At 35.9% G+C, this 24,124-nt stretch overlaps 1 protein-coding gene across 2 annotated transcripts; it reads right to left on the bottom strand.

The window, feature by feature from the left end:
* Positions 1-14,601: 14,601 nt before the first annotated feature.
* Positions 14,602-24,027, bottom strand: LOC139134758 (ankyrin repeat and BTB/POZ domain-containing protein 1-like). 2 transcript variants are annotated; one of them, XM_070701785.1, is made up of 12 exons: positions 23,363-24,027; positions 22,655-22,717; positions 21,891-21,946; positions 21,415-21,559; positions 20,750-20,909; positions 20,472-20,517; positions 20,068-20,184; positions 19,623-19,747; positions 18,735-18,836; positions 18,079-18,243; positions 17,490-17,690; positions 14,602-16,332 (listed from the first exon to the last, which is right to left on the bottom strand). In XM_070701785.1, the coding sequence occupies exons 1-12, from the start codon at positions 23,416-23,418 to the stop codon at positions 16,126-16,128; spliced, it is 1,443 nt and encodes a 480-aa protein (XP_070557886.1). In that variant the 5' UTR covers positions 23,419-24,027; the 3' UTR covers positions 14,602-16,125. The 2 variants fall into 2 exon arrangements, with proteins under 2 accessions (XP_070557886.1, XP_070557887.1); XM_070701786.1 differs by lacking the exon at positions 22,655-22,717 and having other exon boundaries at positions 23,363-23,986.
* Positions 24,028-24,124: the final 97 nt, after the last annotated feature.

A 24,124-nucleotide genomic window follows, 5' to 3' on the forward strand; every position in this document is an offset into this window, starting at 1 on the left:
TTCAAAGCTTAAAAGTCATAGGTATAATTATTCAGAATGTATAATTGGTATGGTGACTTTCACTACTGAATGAGCTACACATTTGAGACTGAAAAGCTCATGTGAAATTTTGATGTGAAGACTGAATGGTAAATTTTGCCAATCAGGTTATTCATATGTCTAACACTCTATTGAAACACAGAATGTACAAATGTGCCAGTCAGTCCCTCAAGAGCTACTGCAGATTATCTCTACAAAAGAATTCATTGATTGAATATGTCTTTTGGCCTATATATATTTTTCATATATTCACAACTAAAATTAAATGTAGTCTTTTTGCTCGTTTTCGTTTTTAAGAGGGACAGTATTTGGAGCAAATTTCACAACAAACTTAGCATAACCGTTGTTGCTTAGTATTTCTATATTGACCATGTATGTGTGGATTTCAGATGTTTTTTATGTGTTTGTAAAGATTGGGTTTCTAACCTGTGTACAAGATTGTGTCTGACAAATTAATCCAAAGCTTGTTATTCTTTGAGGCAGTATTATTGTCACGATGGAAATCAATATCTTGACGCACGGCAGCACAGTAATAGAGAAGAAATTGGAAACCAATCATTTATTCTGCTTTGTGCACATGTCTTGTTGCCAATAGCAACAATCCAATTTAAGCTGAGGGGAAATGCCTAACGTGTTTCAAGCTTTAAGGAAGTCCTGAGTTTGATGTTTTAATTGAAAAGCGAGTTTCTGTCCAATTTACCCGTGTATATACACACACCTGAGTTATGGCATTAACACGCACAACATTGTGCCGGTCCCTGCCCCCCCTTTGAATCTACCTCTTTTGAATTTATCAATGACTGCACATTACTTTTATCAGGATTGTATGTATGTGCGTGTTTATCACTATGGTAAGTCAATGAAGCTATATAAAGCCTACATCTTACTTCAATGTGAGTTTTCTATTGATAGAGCATGATTACACATTGTCAAGTAGTTTAGGTAATGCGTGGGAATGGGTCACCTTGCGGTTTAATATGGTATAGTTGATATTTTAATTGTGTTGACAAAACTACAAAACGGATTCAGAAACCTTTTCAAAAATCTTGTGTTTGTGTTGTTTGCAAGAAAATTTTGGTTCGAGAAAAAGAGCAGATGCCCCAGAATGGGTCTACAAAGTGGCAATAAATTACTAGCATTTTAGAAATTAAACATTTGAATTTCAAAACTCTTGACGGAAGAGATTCATTAATTTTTTTATACAAGGGCATCTTATAGAAGATTTAATGAGGGTATTAGTCTTTATGTTTACATTGCTTACATTGAAAAGATGTCACATTTGTCTTGTGATGCTTGCTTTACATGTAATACCCTTTAAAATAGAGTCTGTTTAATACTGAGTGATACAGTAAAATTCCTTCAAGTGGTCTAACTGGAAGCTACACTCAACAATATAAACTTGTAATGCAATCTTCAAGATGGTAATTTATCTCTCTGAGTCCTGGTCATGAAGAGATAAAATCACGTAGCACATGCACATACAGTATTAAGTACGCTATAAGATTTACATCAGTTGATACACACTGTAGAAATGATTGATTATTTATTACAAGGAATGCATTCCCAGCTGCCGGATTGTTTCAAAGTAAGTTATTAATGAAGATTACTTCAGAGCTTCTCCATAAAGATGCATCCTTGTGGTACAAACTCGGCAACAAATTGCCAGACCATATTGTGAGTTTGAACCCCGCAGCCTCCCAAATTATCTTAGTATCAGTATGAATAATGAGTTTGATGATGTGACAGGTGTTTAAATGATTATATATGCAAACACAAACACAACTGAAAATGATAAAGCGTACTGTTCATGGATCATAATTTACATGATCAGGCATTGTTAACCCTTTGAGTGCTGTACTTTTTCCCTCAAAAGTTTTAGAGCAACATTTTGCGAATCTTCATGAATTTTTCTGTAATTTTTTGATAATTTTAGACCAAAAGGACATCATTTCATTGTCTACACTTTTTCATCAAAATTTAGGCAAAAATCTGAAAAAAATTAGACTGGGTATATGTAATAAAGGCAACTAAAATTGACTTTGGTGCTCAAAGGGTTAATATGTAACAATATAACATCATTCTGCAGATGTCACATTATTTTGTATTTTGTATATTTATTATTAACAATTGTGTTCTGCATCAACAGATATCAAATTGCTGATTCAAAATATTCAGTTTCTATTATCACATTAAACTTTCTACACATTCACCAATGAACAAAGGCTACACATTCAGAAAAGTTAACAATATCACAAGAGATAGTGATATTGGCAAAATATTAATCCTCAGATAAAGTGAAATTTGATTGCTCATGTACATCAATGTATAGATAATGAGCGAAATAAAGAAAGACGGAGCAATATCAGATAGATCTGCTACTATCATTTACAGAAGCTTAAACTTAATGGCGATTGTGGCAATTATTTCATGGGACTATATCACAAAAGAACTGCTGGATGTGTGAATTAAATGTACATAACAGCAACCAGCAGTCACAAATCAAATGGTACATTATGTTAGACCCATTATCATTTGTGCAGATTGATAAATTCATTGTCATAATACCTGATCCAAATCATTCAGGCTTCTGAAGTCATCAAAGTAATCACAGCTTCTTGTGTATTTATTATAAAAATAATGGAAGAAGAAGTTACATTATTGCAAACAAGCACACTCAGTCTGCCAATTTGTTGTGATGATTGCATTATGCAGTAATAAGATTCCAACTGACATATTCCTACAACATATATCAAATGCTCATGAAAGGTTGCCATCTGTGTTTTCATTGGCATTGACAAAACTGGCGTTTAAAAGTACAGACTGTTATTTTCCAACAGATTTGAATTTTGACATTATCTTGATTGATTTATTTATTATATGTAAAGCAAATCTATAAAACTTTTAAAGTTTGCAATTTCTTTGTGGAGGAAAAAAAATAAATTGATTATGTTACAAATTCATTGAAATTTGCAAAGGTCATGTCAAAGTTATCATGATGACATGATCCATGCTAGATGGAATCAAAGCAGCTGATTGACAGGTTTGCATTAATGCAGTGACCCAGAAACACCCTAGGTGCCAGTTACTTGCATGCTAGGTGAAAATCTTTCACTTTATCATTAATATGATCTGTACAGTAGCACTTTGACTGGTCTGTAATGTCTGACAGGAACAAAATTGACATTTTCTTACATGTAGCAACAGCAATCGAACAAGATTAAAATTTGAACAGTTTATGCATGTTCCAAAGAGGCTGCTTTTGCACACATGTTCACAACCACTGGTGACTCCTAAATTATTATGTGGAGTATTTAAATTCACTGTGACATTAAACAAAAAGTTGTTGTGTTTACACTTAAACCTAGCAAATTCCATTTAAAACAGCTCCTATATAACAATAAAGTTATGTACATGTAGTTACAAAACCTCAGACAATACTGGCGCGATGGGCACTGTAATGATTCATCAGCAATTTAAATCTTTCTTTTCACCTTTATTGAGCCTTTGACGAAAATTACTGTCAAGAGTAACTGGGTAGCTCAGTAAAGGTAAACAAATAAATTGTCAATCTAATCAATCAAATGGGGAGGGGGAGGCTGGCTAAATCCAGTTTGGAAACCATGGCAACCAAAGTTTGGAAAGTTCTCAGCCTTCTTTCAAACTTTCAGCAAGATCATGAAAATTTGAATTAAATTGTACGAGAAACTAATATTTATTTCATAATGTCACTGCATCCATCATCCTTGCAAGGTACCCTTGACGTACATTGAAGTATTACACTCATGGACTACAGCTAGACTGAGAATGTAGCTAGAAAATAAAGGAAACTTTTGATTTAGTGATAGATGGTGGGATGTATTATTTTGGAAAAAGAAATATCCTCAGTGTAAGTTAGTGCAGGTATTCTCATGGCAGTTTATCAAAGAATATTACTTTTTGTCTCTCCAGGTCTTTACAAAACATTTGATGCAGATTTGTTATTCAGTCTTACAGCCTTGACACCCATGCCTATTCCTTTCATAAAATGTTGACTGCTGTATGAATTTATCAGGGGAGAATAAATGCATAATGTACGTCAAAATAGACGCTGTCTTGTTCGCAATATATAAATACCCAAAAATAGTGTTACCCTATTCTTATGACAATGTACAGGAAAGTGAAAATCTAACAGTATGTCAGCTGTAAAATTTAAAATCAGGAACACTTGAATGCGTTGGGGTATTTCAATTGAAAAATTTTCAATTCTGCATAAACAATATATAGAAAGCAATTGAACCAAATTTCATATTTACCATCAAGTTATTTCCGTTTTATCTTTATCCTCATTCAATTTTGGTCTGAAATTCATTTTTGAAATGGAAGAGATCAATACAAGATGTGAAATAGAATATCATCATAGCATCATTTGTGTGAAATCCATGTTTTGTACGGCTGCAATTGTGGCTGACAAGGTCTTTGTGTAAAAGATTGTAAGCCTCCACAGGGAAACCACTGTGAGCCAGCTGCAACCCAGATTTAAAAGAACTTACATATCGGTGCATAACATAAGGACTGTTGGCAGATGAAATAAGGTGACTCCACCAATCAAAAGATTTCCGTAAACACAATCCTGTGAGAGTGGATTTTGCTACCACCAGGTTGACCATTAAACTACACCAATACAGTGAGGTAAATCTGGCCCAGCACGTATAGTGCAATCCATTCCAGTCCTTGCATTGAGGTAATTTATGGTCTGAATACTGAGATAGGATGCAACTCAACATGTAGATTTGTCCCATTTTGCAGTATGGTTCATCATTCCTATATCTCACTGTTATCTGTAAAACAACTGTACTAATGAAAAGAACAATAGCTGTATGTGAAATTTCAAGAAATATCATGGTATCTTGATTTTAGGTTCAAAAGCATTATTTGAATATGAGGACAATGTGTGGCTCGATCATAAATGCATGCAACTTGTATGTTCATGTAAGGTACACTGATTTTATATGCATCTGACTTGCTCTCACTGGAGTTTAAAATTCAGACTACCAGTAATTTTGAATGTACCAGAGGTTGTGTATTTGTAAGTATCATCCTAAACTGGTATCATAAGGAGGTTTGAATGTATTTGGATTAAATTTACCTGTACGTATATACGGCCGATATTACTGTAAAAGTGGCTTGACTAAATAGACGGTTACCAAGAGTTACATGTTTACCAATAATTATTATAAAATGAAAATGCAGTTTTCCAAACTGATAGGAATAAGTTCATAATTGCTAATTACATGATAGCGAGTTTTTGTTACTGGTTTCATATGTGAAAGTGTAAGTCGTATATTATTTAAGTAGTTAGCGTAATTGTGAATGAAAAATACTCTTTGACTAAGTCTTCCCTTTTCTCTGATGTTTTTTACATTTGCATGAAAATGTGAACTACAAATATGATTGTAAATTTTTTTCCATCTCAAGTATATATTCTGAAAAAACAAAACATAATGATTTTTCCTGTCATTTTCTAGTTATCTAAATGTAGATACTGAAGTTACGATAATCTTCCTCAAAAAATACATTAAACATTTTTTCCAATTTATAGCACTTTGAGGTTCCGTCAAATGACCAAAATTTCTCTTTCAGATCTCTTCATATTATCATGTTATTTGCACAAGATACAATTTGCTGTTGAGGAAAGATATATGCTTTCCAAGAGAGCAACTCCACGCAGGGATCTCAATCACATCGCATATTTATAACTGTCTTTATGAATTGCTGACTTCTATCTCGTGGTTTCATAAATCATTCTCGTAAAACGCAAGAATGGAAACTTGTTCACTTTTCATGAGTTATCAATCTGCAATAAAACAGCCACTGCGATCAATCAACATTTTAATTTCACATTAATCACGATGTTGATCGACTCAGTGGAATCATTCCAGTGGCGTTCGCATCATTCAAAGCACGCATCAGCAGATCTTCTATAAACCATTAAAGTTAGTCTGCTGTTTCGTCTGGTACCCGGCTGTGGTTGTCAGACACATTGAAATGTGTGAGAGTACAGCGTAAGTGAGAGAACGTGAGCACTCAATTCTGTCAACGCGGTCAAAACTCCGCAGCCTGGTCTAGTCTTCACTTAAATTTTCACCCAGCTTTCATAACATTATGCAAATGCATAGAACACATTGGTGAGGTGACTTAGCTGGGAAGCAACATCTATCTGTGTCATCCCTGTCACCATTATTGAATATTCGATAATGTATGAACCATACTAAGGTAGAAAGGTTAACCAATGAAATCATGGTAGTTAATACTGGAAGATTACTAAAAACTGATCATATTGTAAGGTTAACTTAAAGGTGCATACATGGTCACCATGTGGGCTGGCTTGGTCAATCTCACAAATTTACAGTCCTTGTCATGCAATTCAACAAAGTTCATAGATACTGTTCTAATAAAGTTTTTCCTCTCTGGCAACCGAAATGGTCCTGATACACAATCAATACTATGGTTATGCTACCTCCAGCAGTTTTGAGCTGAGAAACTTGAATAATAGGCACAAAATGACAGATTCAAGTTTTGCAATTTTTGAGAAATGCGATATGTCATCATGGGTACTGTTTTCAGAGTAAAATTAAATTAATTGCTGCAAATATACCGTGTATCTAAGTAAAAGTCTGTATTGCAACCAGTCAACTATCATATCTCCATGAAAGCATCTGACTCACAGCTATTCACCTGGAAATAATTTGTGAATTCAAAGAAGATAAGTAATTATACTGCTGATTGCATATTAAAGTACCGTTAAAATGATGATAACATGTCCACAGATGTGACAACTGATAATATCAGCGAAAGAATATGTCTTTATCAGTACGGTTATCTGGCATTCACATGATGGACATTGACAAAAAGTAAGCAGAAAAAAACCCCATTATATTCCATTACTCATCAAAATAACGATGTGACATAAGTAAGATAGAATGCGCCTCAGATACAGATACCCCCGACTCTCACATTTCTACACTTCCTTTCTGATCTACCACTTGTTGGAGTACATTTAAAGCTCTTGGAGTAAGAAAAATTTTGAGTCTTAGTTTTGAGAAAATTCAAAATTTCTTTTTTCCCCGTAGTGTCGACACAGATATTGCGGCCATTTTGAATTTCAAATATCAGTATATGTTGGGCAATTATCATCTGTAGCACCAAACTTTGCTCAGTGACCCCTGATTTTTATTCTTGATTTGATATGAGAATGGTTGAAAGTTTCATTGGGGAAAGTTTGAGCAAAAGTTTAAAAGTCTTTCACTTTTGAGGCACATAATACCTTACTGAAGACATGTATGACATTTGTTTTCTCCCTTATTTTGACATTAGCTTTAACTCTTGATGGGTTTTATTTATAAAATATTTTTATTCTGTTTGAAAAATGTAGTTGCAAATAGATCTGCTCCCAAAATCAAGCCTACATGCCCAGCGCTACACATGTTACCTAAGTTGAGAGCTATTTCCAATTTCAGTGTTGACAACCATACTCTACACAGTACACGAATTCATTTCTCTGTGATAACATTACATTACATATGGAACACAAAGTATTATATTGGTAAGACTAATAATTTGTATTTCACTACACTTAAGGAGGCAAATAAAAATGTGAACTTGCTCTACAGAAAAACAAAATTAGGAAAGGTGATTACAACCAAATTACAGCGGTTGTCAAGAAAGCAAGTCTGATCAAAACTGCCTTTGTAAAAGCATAATGTACATGATGTTCTCATCAAGTCAGCTGGACCCAGAATTCTGCCTTCCATTAAAAGGATGAAAATGAATGAAATCACTTAGTGCTATGTATCTGAGTAAAAACGAAAAGCAACAGTCCGAGCACAAACGCAACATTAACCGTGTCTTTTAATTTTTCATCAGAAGCCAACAATTTCTAATTCAGCTTGATGTACAGCTGAGTCCACTGTCATAAAACGAACATTAATTTCTAATGGCTTTTTTTGACGTTTATAATCCCTTAAAAGCAATTCTTCTTCAATTTTATTATTTTATTTATAAACTAGAACTACTTCTTCCCTGGAAATGAAATTGATCATGAAATAGTTATGACAAGGAATAAAAATATCACTTGACATTCAAACAGTAAGATGATCTAGAACTACTGCAGCCCGAGGTATAAAAGTACTCATTAAAAAGTTATATTGAAGGATGAAAAATACAATTTGACAGTAAAACATCATTTACGGCTGTTGAAAAAATAAATTAGAAACGCTAAAAAATGGTGAAAAATGATCGAAAAAGTTACACCTAGACTGAGCAAAAGATCTAACTGAGCAAAAAGATCAAACCTTTCAGTTTCTAGGCTCACATTATTATCAATGTGTGTGTGTGTGTATATGTATGTATGTATGTATGTGTGTGTGTGTGTGTGTGTGTGTGTGTGTGTGTGTGTGTGTGTGTGTGTGTGTAATACATGGCATATTGTGTTACAATAAGTCATTGCTTCCTTGAGAAAGTATTAAGAGCTTTGCCTCAAGTCTGTGAAAGATAGAATGTTAAGATGACCCAATAAAACATACCGACAAAGTAAATTCATTGGAACACAATTGCTGTAGGGATTAAACAATCAAAACATTTATGCCCATTTAGTATGAGTACCTGATTTATGGTCGTGTGAAGATAAGAATGGACAGTGAAATTGATCCAAATGTTATCACACTTGTGTAATTGGTTTGTAAAGTTGTTCCAAAACTTGCTGCAGTATCAGTACTTTTAATTAACTTGAGGCAAAGAACAGACGGATGATAGTGTTGTTTCACAGCAGGCTTCAGCTGTAATTGCTGAAGTAAAGCAATAAAACCTGTCGCCGGTATAGGAACTGATTAGTGTCTATGTGTGGGATAAATGTTTCCTACAAGTGAACACACACTTGTATTTCAGTAGTGGCCATGGCCGAGTATATGTTCAAAGTCGAGTTCTCGTACTATTCCCAAACACGGATAGTGCCCGTCTTCATTTCTGAGGATGACATGCCAATGCTGTGGCTGTGACACTCAGGGCAGCGGTACGGAATGTAATATGATTCTGCATATGTGAAGTGCACCGCAAAGTGTACTCCCATGGTGTGTGTTTATTAGGGGTCCATAAAAGCTCTCTGATTTTCACCGCAATTATAACAAGTCAGTGCAACTTCTAAGGCAAGTTTTGAAACAACTTTACAAACCAATTACACAAGTGTGATAACATTTAGATCAATTTCACTGTCCATTCTTATCTTCACACAACAGTAAATTATCCCTCTTTCAGGCTATTTTGAAATGAAATCCACTTTACATTCAGGTTGAGTATCATGCCTGCTTCAATCAATTGAGATGATCAGAGTTTTGAAGAGCTCAAATGACCTGACTACAAGACCAATCCTGTTTTCTTGTATGCAAAGTTACATTGAACGTGATGGAAATCAAGAGAGCTTGGTATGCACAACATTTGTAGAAAAAAACTGAGTTTTGAACGCCAGCGTTAGGAATATGCAGTTTCCATGTAGTTACACCTGGTTTTATTTTTGCGTGAACTCACCTTCATGAAATGACATGTTGATCAGCTTTATAAACCAACCATCTACATAAACACACATCATGTCCAAGCCTTGATATGTTTATTGAACTAAAGTTACACTTTTCATCGACACCATGGTTACAAAATCAGAGTCTCAAAGCAACTTTTCTTTACAACAATAAGTCAGAGAAACAGTATACCCATGCAACCTATGACACACCTTTACAGAAATACCAAACAGCTTGCAAAAGGTGAACATTAGTATCATTGTTTACAATACATGGCAAATACCTGACATTTTATGCAATGGGCAATTAGAATCTCTGCAATTATTATTATTCAGAACTTGATACTAAAAGTATCAAAAAGTTCTGGCCGATACTGTTGAAGGATCAACACAGCTCTCATGGCCATAGAAAATACAATTACAATATTTGACATGATATACGGTATTAATGAGGATTTGTGCTTCTATTTGAGAAATGGTTTCCAGTATAGGAATGCATATCCACCTGAAGTCTTTAGGCCACTGAGTGTGCACCATCCACAGCACTTTATTGTGTTATAGAAACTGCATATTTGGCTCAAGTCACTTATTTGCAAATATTCATTCAATTTTAATTAACTTGGTAACCAAGATTAAAATATTGGTTGAGTTTACCTTTTAGGAGTCGCATTTGCATGACAAAGAAGTGTTAATTTATGCAAATGTATGCAAATCATCCAATTTCCTGGCTTCTCTTTTCTCCCAATTTTCAAGATTTACAAAGAATTTAACTCCACTTTAGCGATGTCAAATTTTCTTAAAGCTTCTCACTTTTTTATTTAATATATATATATATATATATATCAAAATGGCTATTTGTTTGGCAATAAAGTTCTAACATTTTGAATAAGAAGCATTTTAATTTTGCTAATCATGTTTTTAATCACTTTTGTGAGTGTCGGTCTTTCAACCCATGCCATTTTGGAATGAGGTCAGATAATGAAATATAAAATGGTCGTTTTTTTTCTTCATATATTCTTGTTTCAAGTGAAATATTACATTTCAGAAAACAATATCAAGTTTTTGACTTAGTTTTTATCATTAATACCAAAATTGAGGGTTTTTACCCCAAATATACAACCCCTTCATCCTTCAAGTAAACTATTGCTATCATAGTAAATTTAGATTCTCTGCTTTTTGAAAATTTATTATATGAGGGTGTTTCCTTGTCATCTTAGATGAAAAATATTCCTTGGATGAAAACTGTGATGGCAACATGCAGCTCAACCTTAAAACAATCCCAGTTTTCTTCCATGTATACAGGTATACCCAATGTTGAACTTTGACAAAATACTGTATGCATGAACTACTGATGAAAATCAAATGCCACTGTCAGCAGCCACATAGCTCAATGCATGTCAAACAATTCACACATAAGACTGTTCACTATGCAAATTTGAATCATGAAAAGGGTATGTTTCAAAGGACAGGATGCTGCTGGCATAGCTGTAGCTTGGAGAGATTATGTTAAAAATCAGCCGCATATCGCCCAAGTGATGTAGGAAAAACAGTGGAACAACAATGTGACCATATAGAAAACACAACAGCTGTTCCTAATGCCATTCAATTTGTCCTAAACTCCGACTGGCCACATAATTACAGATTAATATACCACGCACTATACACACAACACTTGGTGACACGATTAATTTGTGGCGATTCCTTTCAAAGTGATATGTCGTGGGGTCATGAGCCAGGTAGAGTTGATTAGAAATGAAATGTTTGGTAATCAGTGCATAAAAATAATTCCAAGAGTCACGACAAAAGGACATCGTAATCATCATAATGGCAAAGGTAACCTGACCTGTGTATGTTTCCTAACTCGATTGGCACGTCTGATCAGCATTGGATTTAGTTGTTTCTAATTGTACGGACTGAAATATTTACATCTATGATACTGAAAAACCCTTGCATAGATACAGTGTATGGTTGCCTTGACTGCAATGTTTATTTGATTACTTTATTGTTTTGATGGGTTTGAAATAGGCTTCTCTACCCGTGGCAGCTCATCGAGAATGTTCAAATAATGATCCTGGTTTCAAGTGTGATTGTCGGTCAATGGCTACTCAAAACATTATGTCACAACACATATTCAAGCATCCGTGCCATTATTCATTTTTCCATGGAAATTCAATGCCACATGCAGGTACTGACGCAACATGTCCTGTCTAATGTCAATGACAATCAACTTGGCAATGTGAAATGTACTGTGACACCACAGTGGTCCTGCACCACTACACTGCTTTGCAGTACAATCACTTGTTACAAACAAATCCCATATTCCATCCGAATTGTTACTGGTTGCAATTTCACAGACATCACCTCATTCCCGAGTGTGTTAAGTGAAGGTTGGTGATGATTTGCCATGTGACATTGCCTCAGTACCTTCCTGTGAATGTAAAACCATTCTTAAGCTGTAAATCAGTCATGTTGGTCATAACTGCTGGAACTGTATCTGTCCTGAAATATGAAGTACAGCACTGTCTCATAGAATGGTTTATACAGTGAGAAAGACCTACAGAGCATGTTTCAAAACAATACTTTTTTGTAAAAAATTATATCATTTCTTGTTGATAGACAGTTCAAAGAATACTGACTAGATATGTGTCTTCCTTATGGACATTTTTCACAATAGATAATCTATAAAATTCATAACTTTTCTCTATATCAATACATAATAAACCATTATACTATATACAGATTCCTAAAAAAATCTAGCATTGCCATTGGTCTGGCCCGAGGCAATTACACAGGTTTCCCTTTTAAGACTTGTTCAGTACAACGTCCATAAATGTCATCTTACACAGCTGTGTTGGCAGATTCCATTTACAAACTACATGTGATACTCTTTCTATCTCAAGGTCAAATATGACAGTGAACTTGCATTATTAGGCAGTGTAATTTCTCATTTTGAACATCTATTTTGGAACAATATTTCTTGAAATCTAGTGAATGTTTTCAGCTAACACGAAAAGAATTACAAATATGCCAAATTATGAAAAACACTGAAGTGAAAAGTATGTGCAAAGCTGAAATTGAAATTCCTGAGTATAATGAACGCCATTAGGATGTGATAAAAGGTAATGGAAATTTCTTCATTTCAATCAGCAATTGATTGGACCTTAATTTCATGATTGTCTAAAGCTGGAAATCAGTCGACAGTAAATTGTATGGATGTACGTCAGTCACTTAGAATGCTGCAAACTACTGTTACTCTGAGGAACAGCAGTATGTCAATAACAGTGTGAGAATTACACTGCGCTAAGGCAGATGGTTTTAACCAACATGTTTGTTTGTCAAGCCTTTAATAAGAATTCGATATTCAACGCTCCTGGTCATAAATTATTTTTCTTCCACCATCCCTCCCTACTTGTCTGTTGGCAGGTCTAACTTTGACCTCAGACACTGAATAGATGATAAACATTGGCAGAATAAGGAATGATCAAACTATCTGTCACTGATGTTCCTATTCAGATATGTTATTTTTCATTTACTAGCCACTGTAAATCAAGAACATTAAGACAGCGTTATTGTCCGCTGACTGAGAGAAGTAATTAGCCGAAATAACTTAGAAATAAGACAGGCTGCGATGTCATAGAACTCACAGGCATTCATTTCGCTTGAAATGAATAAATTAAAAAAAATTAATCCGCTTAATGGAGAGATTATGATGATTCTGTTGTTTTTATTGTCAACTTTGATGAGAGTGAGTAATGGACTGAGTACTTCCCCCTGAGGTTAGGTTGTAGATACATCAACTCATCACATGAAAGGAGACAACCATTCGATTTTCAGGAGTAGATAGAGCTCTCGGTCCACTGGAAGTGGGACGTCTTTGAGTAACGTTGCAAACCTAATCAAATAATACACTGCGTGAATGAATAACTTGACATTTGTTGAATGTCTTTTACACTGCCGGCATGCAAATGAATAAGAAATGACTGATTATCAGAACACAGTGCAGGAGATGAGATGGCAGTTTGGATAATGTCAGTTTCCTTAACCCCCTTCCCCCATCCCAACATAAAATGGTTCTTCCCTGATTGGATTGAACAGACCAATGCTTGGCATAATGCTTGATATTCATTTACACTGACAAAGGCAGAAAGTTGCAATGATTGATAAATGTTCCCCATTATGTAGAAAACCAATAAAATTTGCGACGGAAAACATCACACTTAAATGCAGTAAAAGTTTCAATGACATGTCCTTGAACTCTGACAAGCTTGCAGCTTTTCTTCCTACATGTCAACAAGGTTGACTAACATGGCCTTTCCTTGGAAAGGATGATCTGTGTTGTCATGGCCTCATTAAAATAGCATTTATAAGTATGAATCTGCACCATTTAAAATTAATTTCAGCAGAGTCTTTGCCTGAAATTATTTAATTAATTTTGGTATTTTATCTTTTCCCTCTCCCATGGCAGACCAGTACAGCTGACTTGTTTACATGTACTGACAGTTCATTGACAGCATTGTCAAAGGCGCCATCAGCAGTACATTTTCCTATATTTCCCAGTGTTTTTTGTTCCATCTGAAAGAGAATGTTTCTGGTTCTAATCCAAAAATGCTTGGTGTCAATAAAGTCTGTTTATGTTTAACAGTAATGTTATTGTTCACAACCGAATTCTCGTCCAGACTACTATTCATTTGTCAATGGTAACATTGCGTATGGGAGGCAATCCATTGTATTGGCAAGGCTTATAATTTCTCTGTTTCTTCATACTTTATGGAGAGGAATATGATAATGTGGCCGCATTATGAAACAAAAATAATGAAAATATTATCAAAAGGTACAGCTTTTGTCCCTTTTAAATTAGACCACAGAGTATTGCAATACGGCTGAAATCTTGCAGTTAAAACTCCAATCACATGAAAAGATATCCACCAAATGGTAATATTTGTTTTCAGTCAGAACATGGGTCTTGCACATCAGACCTTTCATAGCCTAGTGACAGGTGCATGACGCTGACAACACCGTGTGATTAACAGACCAGATTTTTATTTACCATTGTTGAAAAGATTTGAAAAAATGGATTTAAAATGACTGCCAACTCTGAAAAAATGAAATTTAAATTAGCTGTTGTCATGGTGAAATAATATGTTACAGCAGTAAGATATGTACATATCAAACAGATTACCAAATGAGCTGAAAAAGTTGCCATGAAATCATTCTAAACAGCTGCATGCAGTAACAAACCTTTCAAAAATGTGAATTTTCAGATCTGGTACAAGTATCGAGAAACACAACCTATAACACATAATACATGTATATCATTCATTGATGATGAAATTTTATCAATATCACTGACTTCTGGCATAAATATGACCAATAGATAGATATGACCAATAGAACTCGGCCAAAACAATTTGACCACTGTGATGGTCAACATTTTAAATTGTATTATTTGCGGAATTTCACTATTAAATGTAATAATTGCAAGTGTAGCAATAAAGCAGCACATTGTATTGATGTAAATAACATTAATGTTTACAGTACATTATCAAACACGTATTCAAGTGCAAATGGTATAAAATCCATAGTATACGACCACTCCTTCACTTTTTGCAAAACTTGTTATCTTAAAAAGGAACATCTCATTCCTGACATTGACATCTCCATGAACAACTAACTAGGTTACTAGGTAGAACCACAGTGGGTGGAGGGACTATTAGAATGCGTCCTTGCCGCTAGAGGGCGCTGTTGCCTTCTACTGCCATAGATTTTCTGTTGCCAAATTCCAGAACCTCAGTGCACAATGATCCTGAATAATGTACAGCGTTGTTTGATTGGCATACAAAGCATGCAGGTTATCAGTTAAGTATGGACACCTCAAGAATAAAATTTATCATGATATATTAATGAGGTCTAGGGAAATACTATTGATCATATTATCAAAAATTAAAAACTGATAATGACAGTTTCATTGTAGATTTCAGAGCATACCGAAGGATGCTGTTTCTAATTTTACAAAATTCATAGAGGGCAGTATGAGGGTGCACCTCATAAAATTACATTATGAGGCATTTCACATACTGTATGAGCAAGATGTAAAGCAAGGAGAGATGTCTGCAATTATCGGTTTGTTATCCATTCTATATTAGGTATGGGGTCAGCTTTCATGTGGAATTCAAGAAAACCTGTACTACTAGACAAAAAAAGCAATCTGTTATATGAACTTCAACTTCAGATTACAAATTGCAATAAGTCCATGTCAATATAACACAGGTTTCTGTTTTGTCCTAGCCTCAGAAAACCAGTCACAGAATTGCTTTATGCTGGAAAGCTGTCGGTAAACCTTCTTCCCCCAGTCACTTGATCTGCAGGTCACTCCACAACATCCACGCTGAAGTGTTCAATTTAAAGAAAACACACATGACATCACTGAGATGACAAAGCACAATGGGAGGGTATGTGGGTTTGCATGCAGACGACACATACACGTATTCACTTGCCCTGTTTCCCAGGAGCCGTGCAGACTTGCCTGACGAGATGCCATGAAATTAACATTCCACGTCAAGTCTTATCAAGAGTTCATCCAGGGCGCTAAGTTTCTCGTTGGCTTCAGCCATGGCACTGAAAGTCTGTACGTTACTTGTGATGTGATAACGGATGTCATCCACAATGGGAATGGAGTCTGTTTCTTCTCTCTCTTCCACACTGGCAGCATCCTCTTTCACCAGCTCGGCAAACTCATCTGTTGTGACGATCTGTAAGTCAACAGTGTATATACTAGTACGATACCGCAGAGTTTGATAGTTAAGTTAATAGTTAATATGCTTATTTTAAGATTCAAGTGCAAAAAAGGGTGTCAACTGACATGTTGATATTATTTTCACTTCTTTCCATGGATAAACAGGCACATCCAGAGGCATCCAAAAGAGTTTCCTCGGAGAAATTGTTAAATTTCATTGCAGTGAGAAAATGAAAAACAACACAGATGAGTATGGGCAGGTGGTGTTTTATAAAGCACCCATTTCCTAGTCTTTATCTGGGGTTTGGTGCAATTTTTATTACTGTTATCCCTTGTGGCCATGATTCACCATAAATGAATTGCTATTTCCCATCAGCCAAAGGCCTCAGGAAATAGTGTTATATTTCTAGTATGATCCCTGCCGGTGATAGACAGGCCCTATAGTCCACATGACAAGGTAAAAGGTTTCATCCCAGTGAAATTTCCCTTTATCAGTGATATCAAGTCTATTAGCTCTGCACAGTGATAATGCCTTTGCAAAGAGAAACTGATGAAATATCTTCATTCAAAATCATCAAATAACTTGCATAAATTGAACTCCATATTCATGTACATGTATACATAAAAACCAACAGTCTAAAATACAGGTTATGATCACCAGTCCTGTCAACAAATATGAGTCTGATTGTTATATGATGCAACACTGTCCCTCCCTTCCATCAAGACATATCATTATAAGGGGTTCTCCACAAGGGGATTTTGAGGTATGGGCTACCCGCTTGTTTTTTTTTGAGCAATCTATTCAAATGGTAATAACTACACAAAAGAAGACATTTTCACAACAAAAGAATATGCAAATTACACTTTGTAATGTAAATTGATCATGCATCTGTTTTCATGCAGTTCTGAAGCCTTTGCCAGTTGGTTTGCGCTCATAATCCATGATATATTTGCATTAGCATTCACTAAAGAAGCCTGATTGATCTGCTGGTCCAGAAAGATAGTAAAATACCACAGGTCTCTGCTCAAGAATTGACCCTAGTCCCTGGATAATTGGATTTGCTCCATCTTAAAAATATATAACACAATATCTGAAATATAGCATTAATTTCAATCTAATTTTGCATCATATGTCAAATCATCTTGTATAACAGAAATTTTAACAGGAATTACCTTGTCAAAGATGGACGCCATGTACTCAGCACACTGATCTTCCAGTCTGGGTAGTTCAAACATCCTTGATGCTCTCAGGACAGAGATCACATTGGTCTCATCCAGATGCTGGGCTATCACGTTGGCACAGATCCTTTTCAAACCAGGCAACAGATACCGGTCAGCGACACACAACACATCATAGGCAAGGATGGGTGAAATCTGAAACATAACAGTAACTACATTCACTGATTGGTCGATATGCTGTTGTTGTGTTTGGTGTGGCATACCAGTGATACTGGACAAGATTAACCTTTTGAACCCTCAACCCCTTGGAACCTGAGGGGATGTATCCCTGAATTGGGTTCAAAGGTTTAAGAAATAAAAATTTCCTTGAAATTTCAAAAGTAATCCTCTATGGTACATGCAATATGACACACAAGGCACGGTGTTAACGTTAGAATCTTTCCTTGAATTACCTCAGAGAACCAAACCTCAGTCTTTAATAAGCCGCTCAAACTGCCTCTTCTTTATTCAACAGTGTGAGTATCTTTTGATCAAACCTATTGAATTTGGTGAAACGTCTCGCCAGGTGTAAATTTACACTCACCTGGGGAGTATCAGAGTAGAGATACCTGACAACCTCACTGAATACGTCAGCGGTTATGTCTTGGAGTGACATGACTGGCATCTCTTCCTCTGTATCTGTCTCCATCTCTGAGAAATGATCACTGATCAATGCCTTGAAATAATCACTACGGCAACAGAAGAAAGCCTGGCAGAAGATGAACAGAGTCTGGTTCAAGTTTTGACTGTATTTGACTTTCAAAGGAAGTACCGGTATATTCATAACTGGATAAAAGTTGATAGTTTGTCTTGAAAGATCAAAACTGATTCAGATTTGGAATCTGCTTCTATTCGATTGCACACACAGTTAAAGTTTATCTTGAAAGATCAAAACTAATTTAGATTTGGAATGTGCTACTATTCAATTGCACACACAGTTATAGTTTATCTTGAAAGATCAAAACTGATTCTGATTTGGAATGTGCTACTATTCCATTGCACACACAGTGCTGATCACTACAACTACGGAGACAAGTTTACAGCTAGAGATACCGGTACTTACCACAATTATCTGGGATCAATATGACAAAAGGTGTAATGAGTCAACAATTTTTTTGGAATGTTATACATTGAGTTTTCACAAAGATATAAGACAATGACTTGACAATTATTAGATGAGAGTATCTGCTGTTTACAAACCTTATGACAATAGAAGTTGTGCCCTTCCACTGAAAAACAAATATCAGCAAAGAATGGCCTGTCCTCTTCCTCTGAAAAGAAGGGCAGCTCACCATGACTGACCTGAAATGACCAAGGGTATTCCTGCACATGATTACAAACAATCATAAATGATCTTGATTTGGATGATATGATTCTTATCACAAGTTACTTCAGTCCAAAATAATACCAATCATACAAGATATCTGTACCTTGAAACTAGTACACTATAAAAATTCAAAATTCTGTTGATTATAATCGTATCTGTGTGTAATGTACAATAGTGATACAGGAACTAAAGCAGGCCTTAAACTACAACACAAGGTTAATCTCAAAACCAAGGGTACCGTACTTAGATTAACGGGAAAAATCAATTTGTTTTCCACGATAAAAAGCATAGAGGTAATTCAATTGCCAGCTATTGAATTACATTTTTTGATCTGGCCTATTAGAACATTTGGTATGTGCTTTGCCATAATAGTTTTATCACTTTTTTGTTGCCTCCTTTGCTTCTATTGTGATAACCAAGTATACATGCAATGTTCCCCAATTGTTTATGATGCTTGGTCCAAGGCTCTGTCACTTTTTTCAACAACAGCTGATAAGTTTGAGAAATTTGTTTTCTTAGTTTCTGGCATGGATAGTACAGGGAACACCACAAAACAATGCAAAAAAATACATGTTGATATAAGAACAATAACAGGTGAGTATACACTCCATTTTGGCAAAATTTGCTCCATGAGGCACTGGCCTAGTGGCTTATAAACATGTATGTCATGCACTGAAATCAAAGTTTAGGTATCCTGGCCTGCAGCAGGAGTTATTGCCTCACTATTATTAGCTTATTCATATAGTTTGTGACACACTTACCCAATTATTAATTTGATTTGGAATGGATCTCTCAGCAAGCTTGCCAAGGTCACTGTGTAGCTGTGTGTTATTGTTGGAAGGCTCAACACTGATCACTGTGATTTTGGTGCCTGGTTTAGAACGTACTAGAAGAAAACATGTGTACCCATCATAAAGATATGATCATTGACTTCGGACACTTTGTGAAAGTGAATGTATTGATGCTAGTATTTGAGAAGTCATTCATGTATGATAAAAGATGTATGTTTAGAACGATAAAAGTAATACATAATTTGATATTAAAATGTACAAATATGGTTAACCTCAATATCAATATCCTGCCAAATGTGATAACTACCATATTTAACAATTTTCCTAATATAAGTATTATGTTGCTTGTAGTCATGAAAATCTGCAGCCAGACTTTCCACAGACTGGTAACATTTCTACACGTACAAGTACTTACCAAAAGGTTCCATCTTCTTGAGAGTGTCTTCAATTCCTTCAATCAGCTGAGGAAGTTGGCATTGCTTTGCCAGTCTCATCACATCATTCACATCATCAATGTGTATCTGAACACAGTCTGTGAACAGGTATTCCGAAAAACATAAATTCTTTTGGTTTGTATTTTCAGCAATATATGGTCAGGCTGTAAAAGCAAGTGTTGATTGAACTATGGTAGGTATCCTTTCAAGGAAAACAAGTTTCTTTAACTAGTGGTCAGGATTAGATGGAAACTCTCTGACCACTATTTCAATGATAAAGACCAGCTACAGGTAAACAAGATAGACTTTGCTCAAAATCATGAACAATCAGAATCTTTACAAAGAAAACATTCCATCAACTGATTTCAATAAAGTCTACACTTACCTGTGTACAGAAACCGGAGAATGCCTTGAAACGCTGTTGGTTGCACCTGAAAGAAATACAACACTATCTTTCATTAATTTTAGATTTTCTTTATTCATATGCAGACAACATGCCAAGTTTGTAAACACTATAACCGGCAACTGCGCTCCTTTACAACCCTGCCACTGAAAATGTCAGATTTTCATGACTACAGCTGACATAATTTTGATTCATATCAATGTTACTTACATCAGCGATCAAATACCATGAACTATGTAGTAAACTGGAGAACTTCTTACCAAGTGGTGTCTCAGAGAAACATTGGCTTTGGAATTCCATTTGGTTTCTAACATCTCAGAAAAGTAAGCCGACCTTGCTGACAAGATACAACGGTGTGCTGTGAACTGCTGCCCATGAACATCAAACCAAATATCTTCGTAACTTCCACGGTCAAGAAGCCTGTTGGTGAACAGGGCAAAGAACACATCATTTTAAATACAAAGTACTGAAATGAGTTAAGCCCGGAATTCGAATGGCCCATTGTACAAACAAAACCACGTTCACAAACGCACACAGAAATATATGTATTTCTATATGCGTTTGTACATGTGGGTTTGTTTGTATCGGCATCATGTTCTCTCTTGGGTGTACTGAGTCTGCAGAGCACCATGTATCTTTTTTATTTCAGAGTAGAACCATTTACAAAAGATTGACGAAAAATAAGTACAGTCTTCACTATCAACATTTCAAAGCAATATTTGGCATAGTATCCAATTATTTAATAATTATAAGTAAATGAACATAGCAGTCACATTTTGACTTTTGACATCAATCAGTCAATCTACCAGGCATCCATGCTTTGAAACCTAAATTGCTGAATACAATGCCATAATGAGATGATTTCACTGTCTAAAATCTCTTCAATGATATCAGACTTCTCACTTAATCGTGACCAGATACCTACTTTCTCAAGAACTCCTTAAAATTGTCTCTTCTCATGAATTGGGAAGTGATCGCTTTGTAATTCTTCAGTGTGTTGCGAATCTTGTCATTCAGAGCTCCATACAGACAACGTTCACCATCAAATGTGTTTGGCTCACACTTGGCACCTGGGGTAAAGAGTATTTACCAGGTACTTAGGAATTTGAAAACCAGAAAGGCTGCAAAACTAACATTTCTTCACTATGACAAATGTCTGAATGATTCTTCCTTACTTTTGAAATATATTTATGGATGTGTTTGTGAATTTTGATTGTAGTGACAACTGCACTTGACACAAATAGGAGTTTACTGTCACCTTGACTGCAGTTCAAAGGTCATGTGAACTGCACACATGGCTGCACATCTAGTAGGTTATGCTTTTTGAATATTATAATTAAGCTAAAAGCTTTTTGAATGTTATAATTAAGCTAAAATAATGTAAACAGGGAAAGCAATTACCACAGTGCAGTAAATATTCAACCAGTTCTTCATGCCCACACAGACAGGCATAATACCTGAAATAAACCAAATAAATACACAACATGTCATTTCATTGTGTCAGTTTGTTTCTTTTTGAAACTGACATTTCTGAATTGTTGTATCAACCTAGGACTTTGCATCAGTCCTACTATACCAGCATATATACATATATTTAGATATAAAATTTTCTTTTGTCCCAGAAAAAGCTTTCTTGAGTCTGTGTAGCAGTAATTTTACTAAGAGGGCAAATGGCTGTTCACCTCCAAATTATTTTAATCCAATTTTATCCTCTGATATATACTACAGATAGTATAGTTTATGTTATTTGTGCATCATGGCAGTAGACTTATCAGTTGAGTCCTAACAAAAGTTAATCAGATTACCCTTTGAACCACTTGGTGATATCAGTGACATGAATGGTGGGGGCAGCCATACTGATATTCACACAGCGAAGCATGAATCACCAAACTCACCAAATTGTTAGTATCATACTTTTTGATCTTTAATATTGTGTGGGAATTTCTTTCACTGTCCAGTTTTGAGTACTGCTTCCAACTGAACCGTACTGAATTGGTATTACTTTCATCATCAGGGTGTCTGTTCATGTCCCGTGATTCGATGGGCACTGGTAATTTGATATACTTTTGCCAATACAGAAAACCACTTTGAACTTTAGAAAAGGCAGGAAAAAAGTTGTAAAATAGTTTAACCAAACAGATACAAGTTACAAGGACACAACTTACAATGGACTACTGTCCCACTGGTCTCGTACATTTAATTCCACTTCCTTTTTCTCGACCAGATACCTGAGATATGCATACAAATTTCAGTAAAAATTATAATCAGAGTCTGGAGATCATATCATGTAAGAACTCTCTAACATGCATCCCAAGCACACGTTAGCAACTGTGACATCTACAACCTGGTAGTCTACGTAGTCAGCAGTCGAACACTCGACATACAGTGTAACACAGCATGGCAAACTAGAAGAAGATCTCCCGATCAGGAGAAATCTCCAAGTTGGTCTAGTGTGCCTTACTATACTGACGTGAACGGAAACAGAGTCAGAGCGATGAATTATGAAACAAGTATGCAGAGATAACAGTTAGCCCTCAGTGTTTCATCTACAGGGGGGATTCCCCTCTGATGACACCTTGGCACCCCTTAGATTTGCTGCAAGGTGGAACAAGCCCCCCCCCCCCCCCCTTAAATGGTGCCAATCACACCTTCGAGATACAAGCAGAACACATGAACTGGTGAACTCCCCCTAACTCTTCTGGTAAAGGGGAGAATCCCCCCTGTTGATGCCATCCTGGATGAAACACTGAGCCCTGCGTATGACGCTGTGTGTTAATACGGCCTCCCACACCGTAAAACGCCGGGAACACTCGCAGGGCTAAGATAACGTTGAGTGTGAGAAATACTTGTAATTACTTGTTTATTTCACTTACTTCACCCGATGCAAATCGCCAGTCTTGCACGAAAAGAACAAATCGTGAGAATCCATGGTGCTATTCAGATGCTATTTTCGACGAGATTTCACTGTGAGTAGAGTAGTACATGTATGGTTCTGCTATAGACGACCACTGTCTACAGTTAGCAACAGTTTAACTGTGGAACCCCTGGTGTGGAACGCTCCTCTGCAGCAAGACGTACCTTTCTGGTGGCGGTAACTTCCACCAGACAACAAAATTTCAGAACTAAAGTCAATAAGAACGGAAAAGCCTCAAGCGCTTTAGGACACGAAACTGTTCAAAAGAGTCCGAACGTCGATAAATGTCTCGTTGAAAAGTTGTTTCAGTGCAAATTCTATCTTCCCGTCCGACACTGTAATCGCAGAATGAGTCGGCCATCTTTTACACCAGTATCGTACGATTGCGCAGGAAGAAATTAGATGACTATGACTATTCCGTGACTATCTGGATGAAATAAAGCGCGAGTGAAGTTTCGTGCTTTGGTTTAGGCCCCATATACTGCAGAAAACACGATCAAACATACATGTGCTTCACCTGCAATGGAAATGGTTGGTGATCTGCTCGCATGTGTTGTGTAAACAGTACAGGTTGGTCTGAGCACTGAGCAGCGTGTATCATTGAAACCATATTCGGATTCTTTTCGGATGTGTAGTAGTATGCACTTCGAAGCTGAAAGAATCAAACTTTTGCTCAAACTTTTCTCAAGGAGTATTTCAACCATTCTCAAAATCAAGAATA

Source organism: Ptychodera flava, chromosome 6 (genome assembly GCF_041260155.1).
Source record: "Ptychodera flava strain L36383 chromosome 6, AS_Pfla_20210202, whole genome shotgun sequence".
In the NCBI taxonomy this organism is placed as follows: Eukaryota; Metazoa; Hemichordata; class Enteropneusta; family Ptychoderidae; genus Ptychodera; species Ptychodera flava.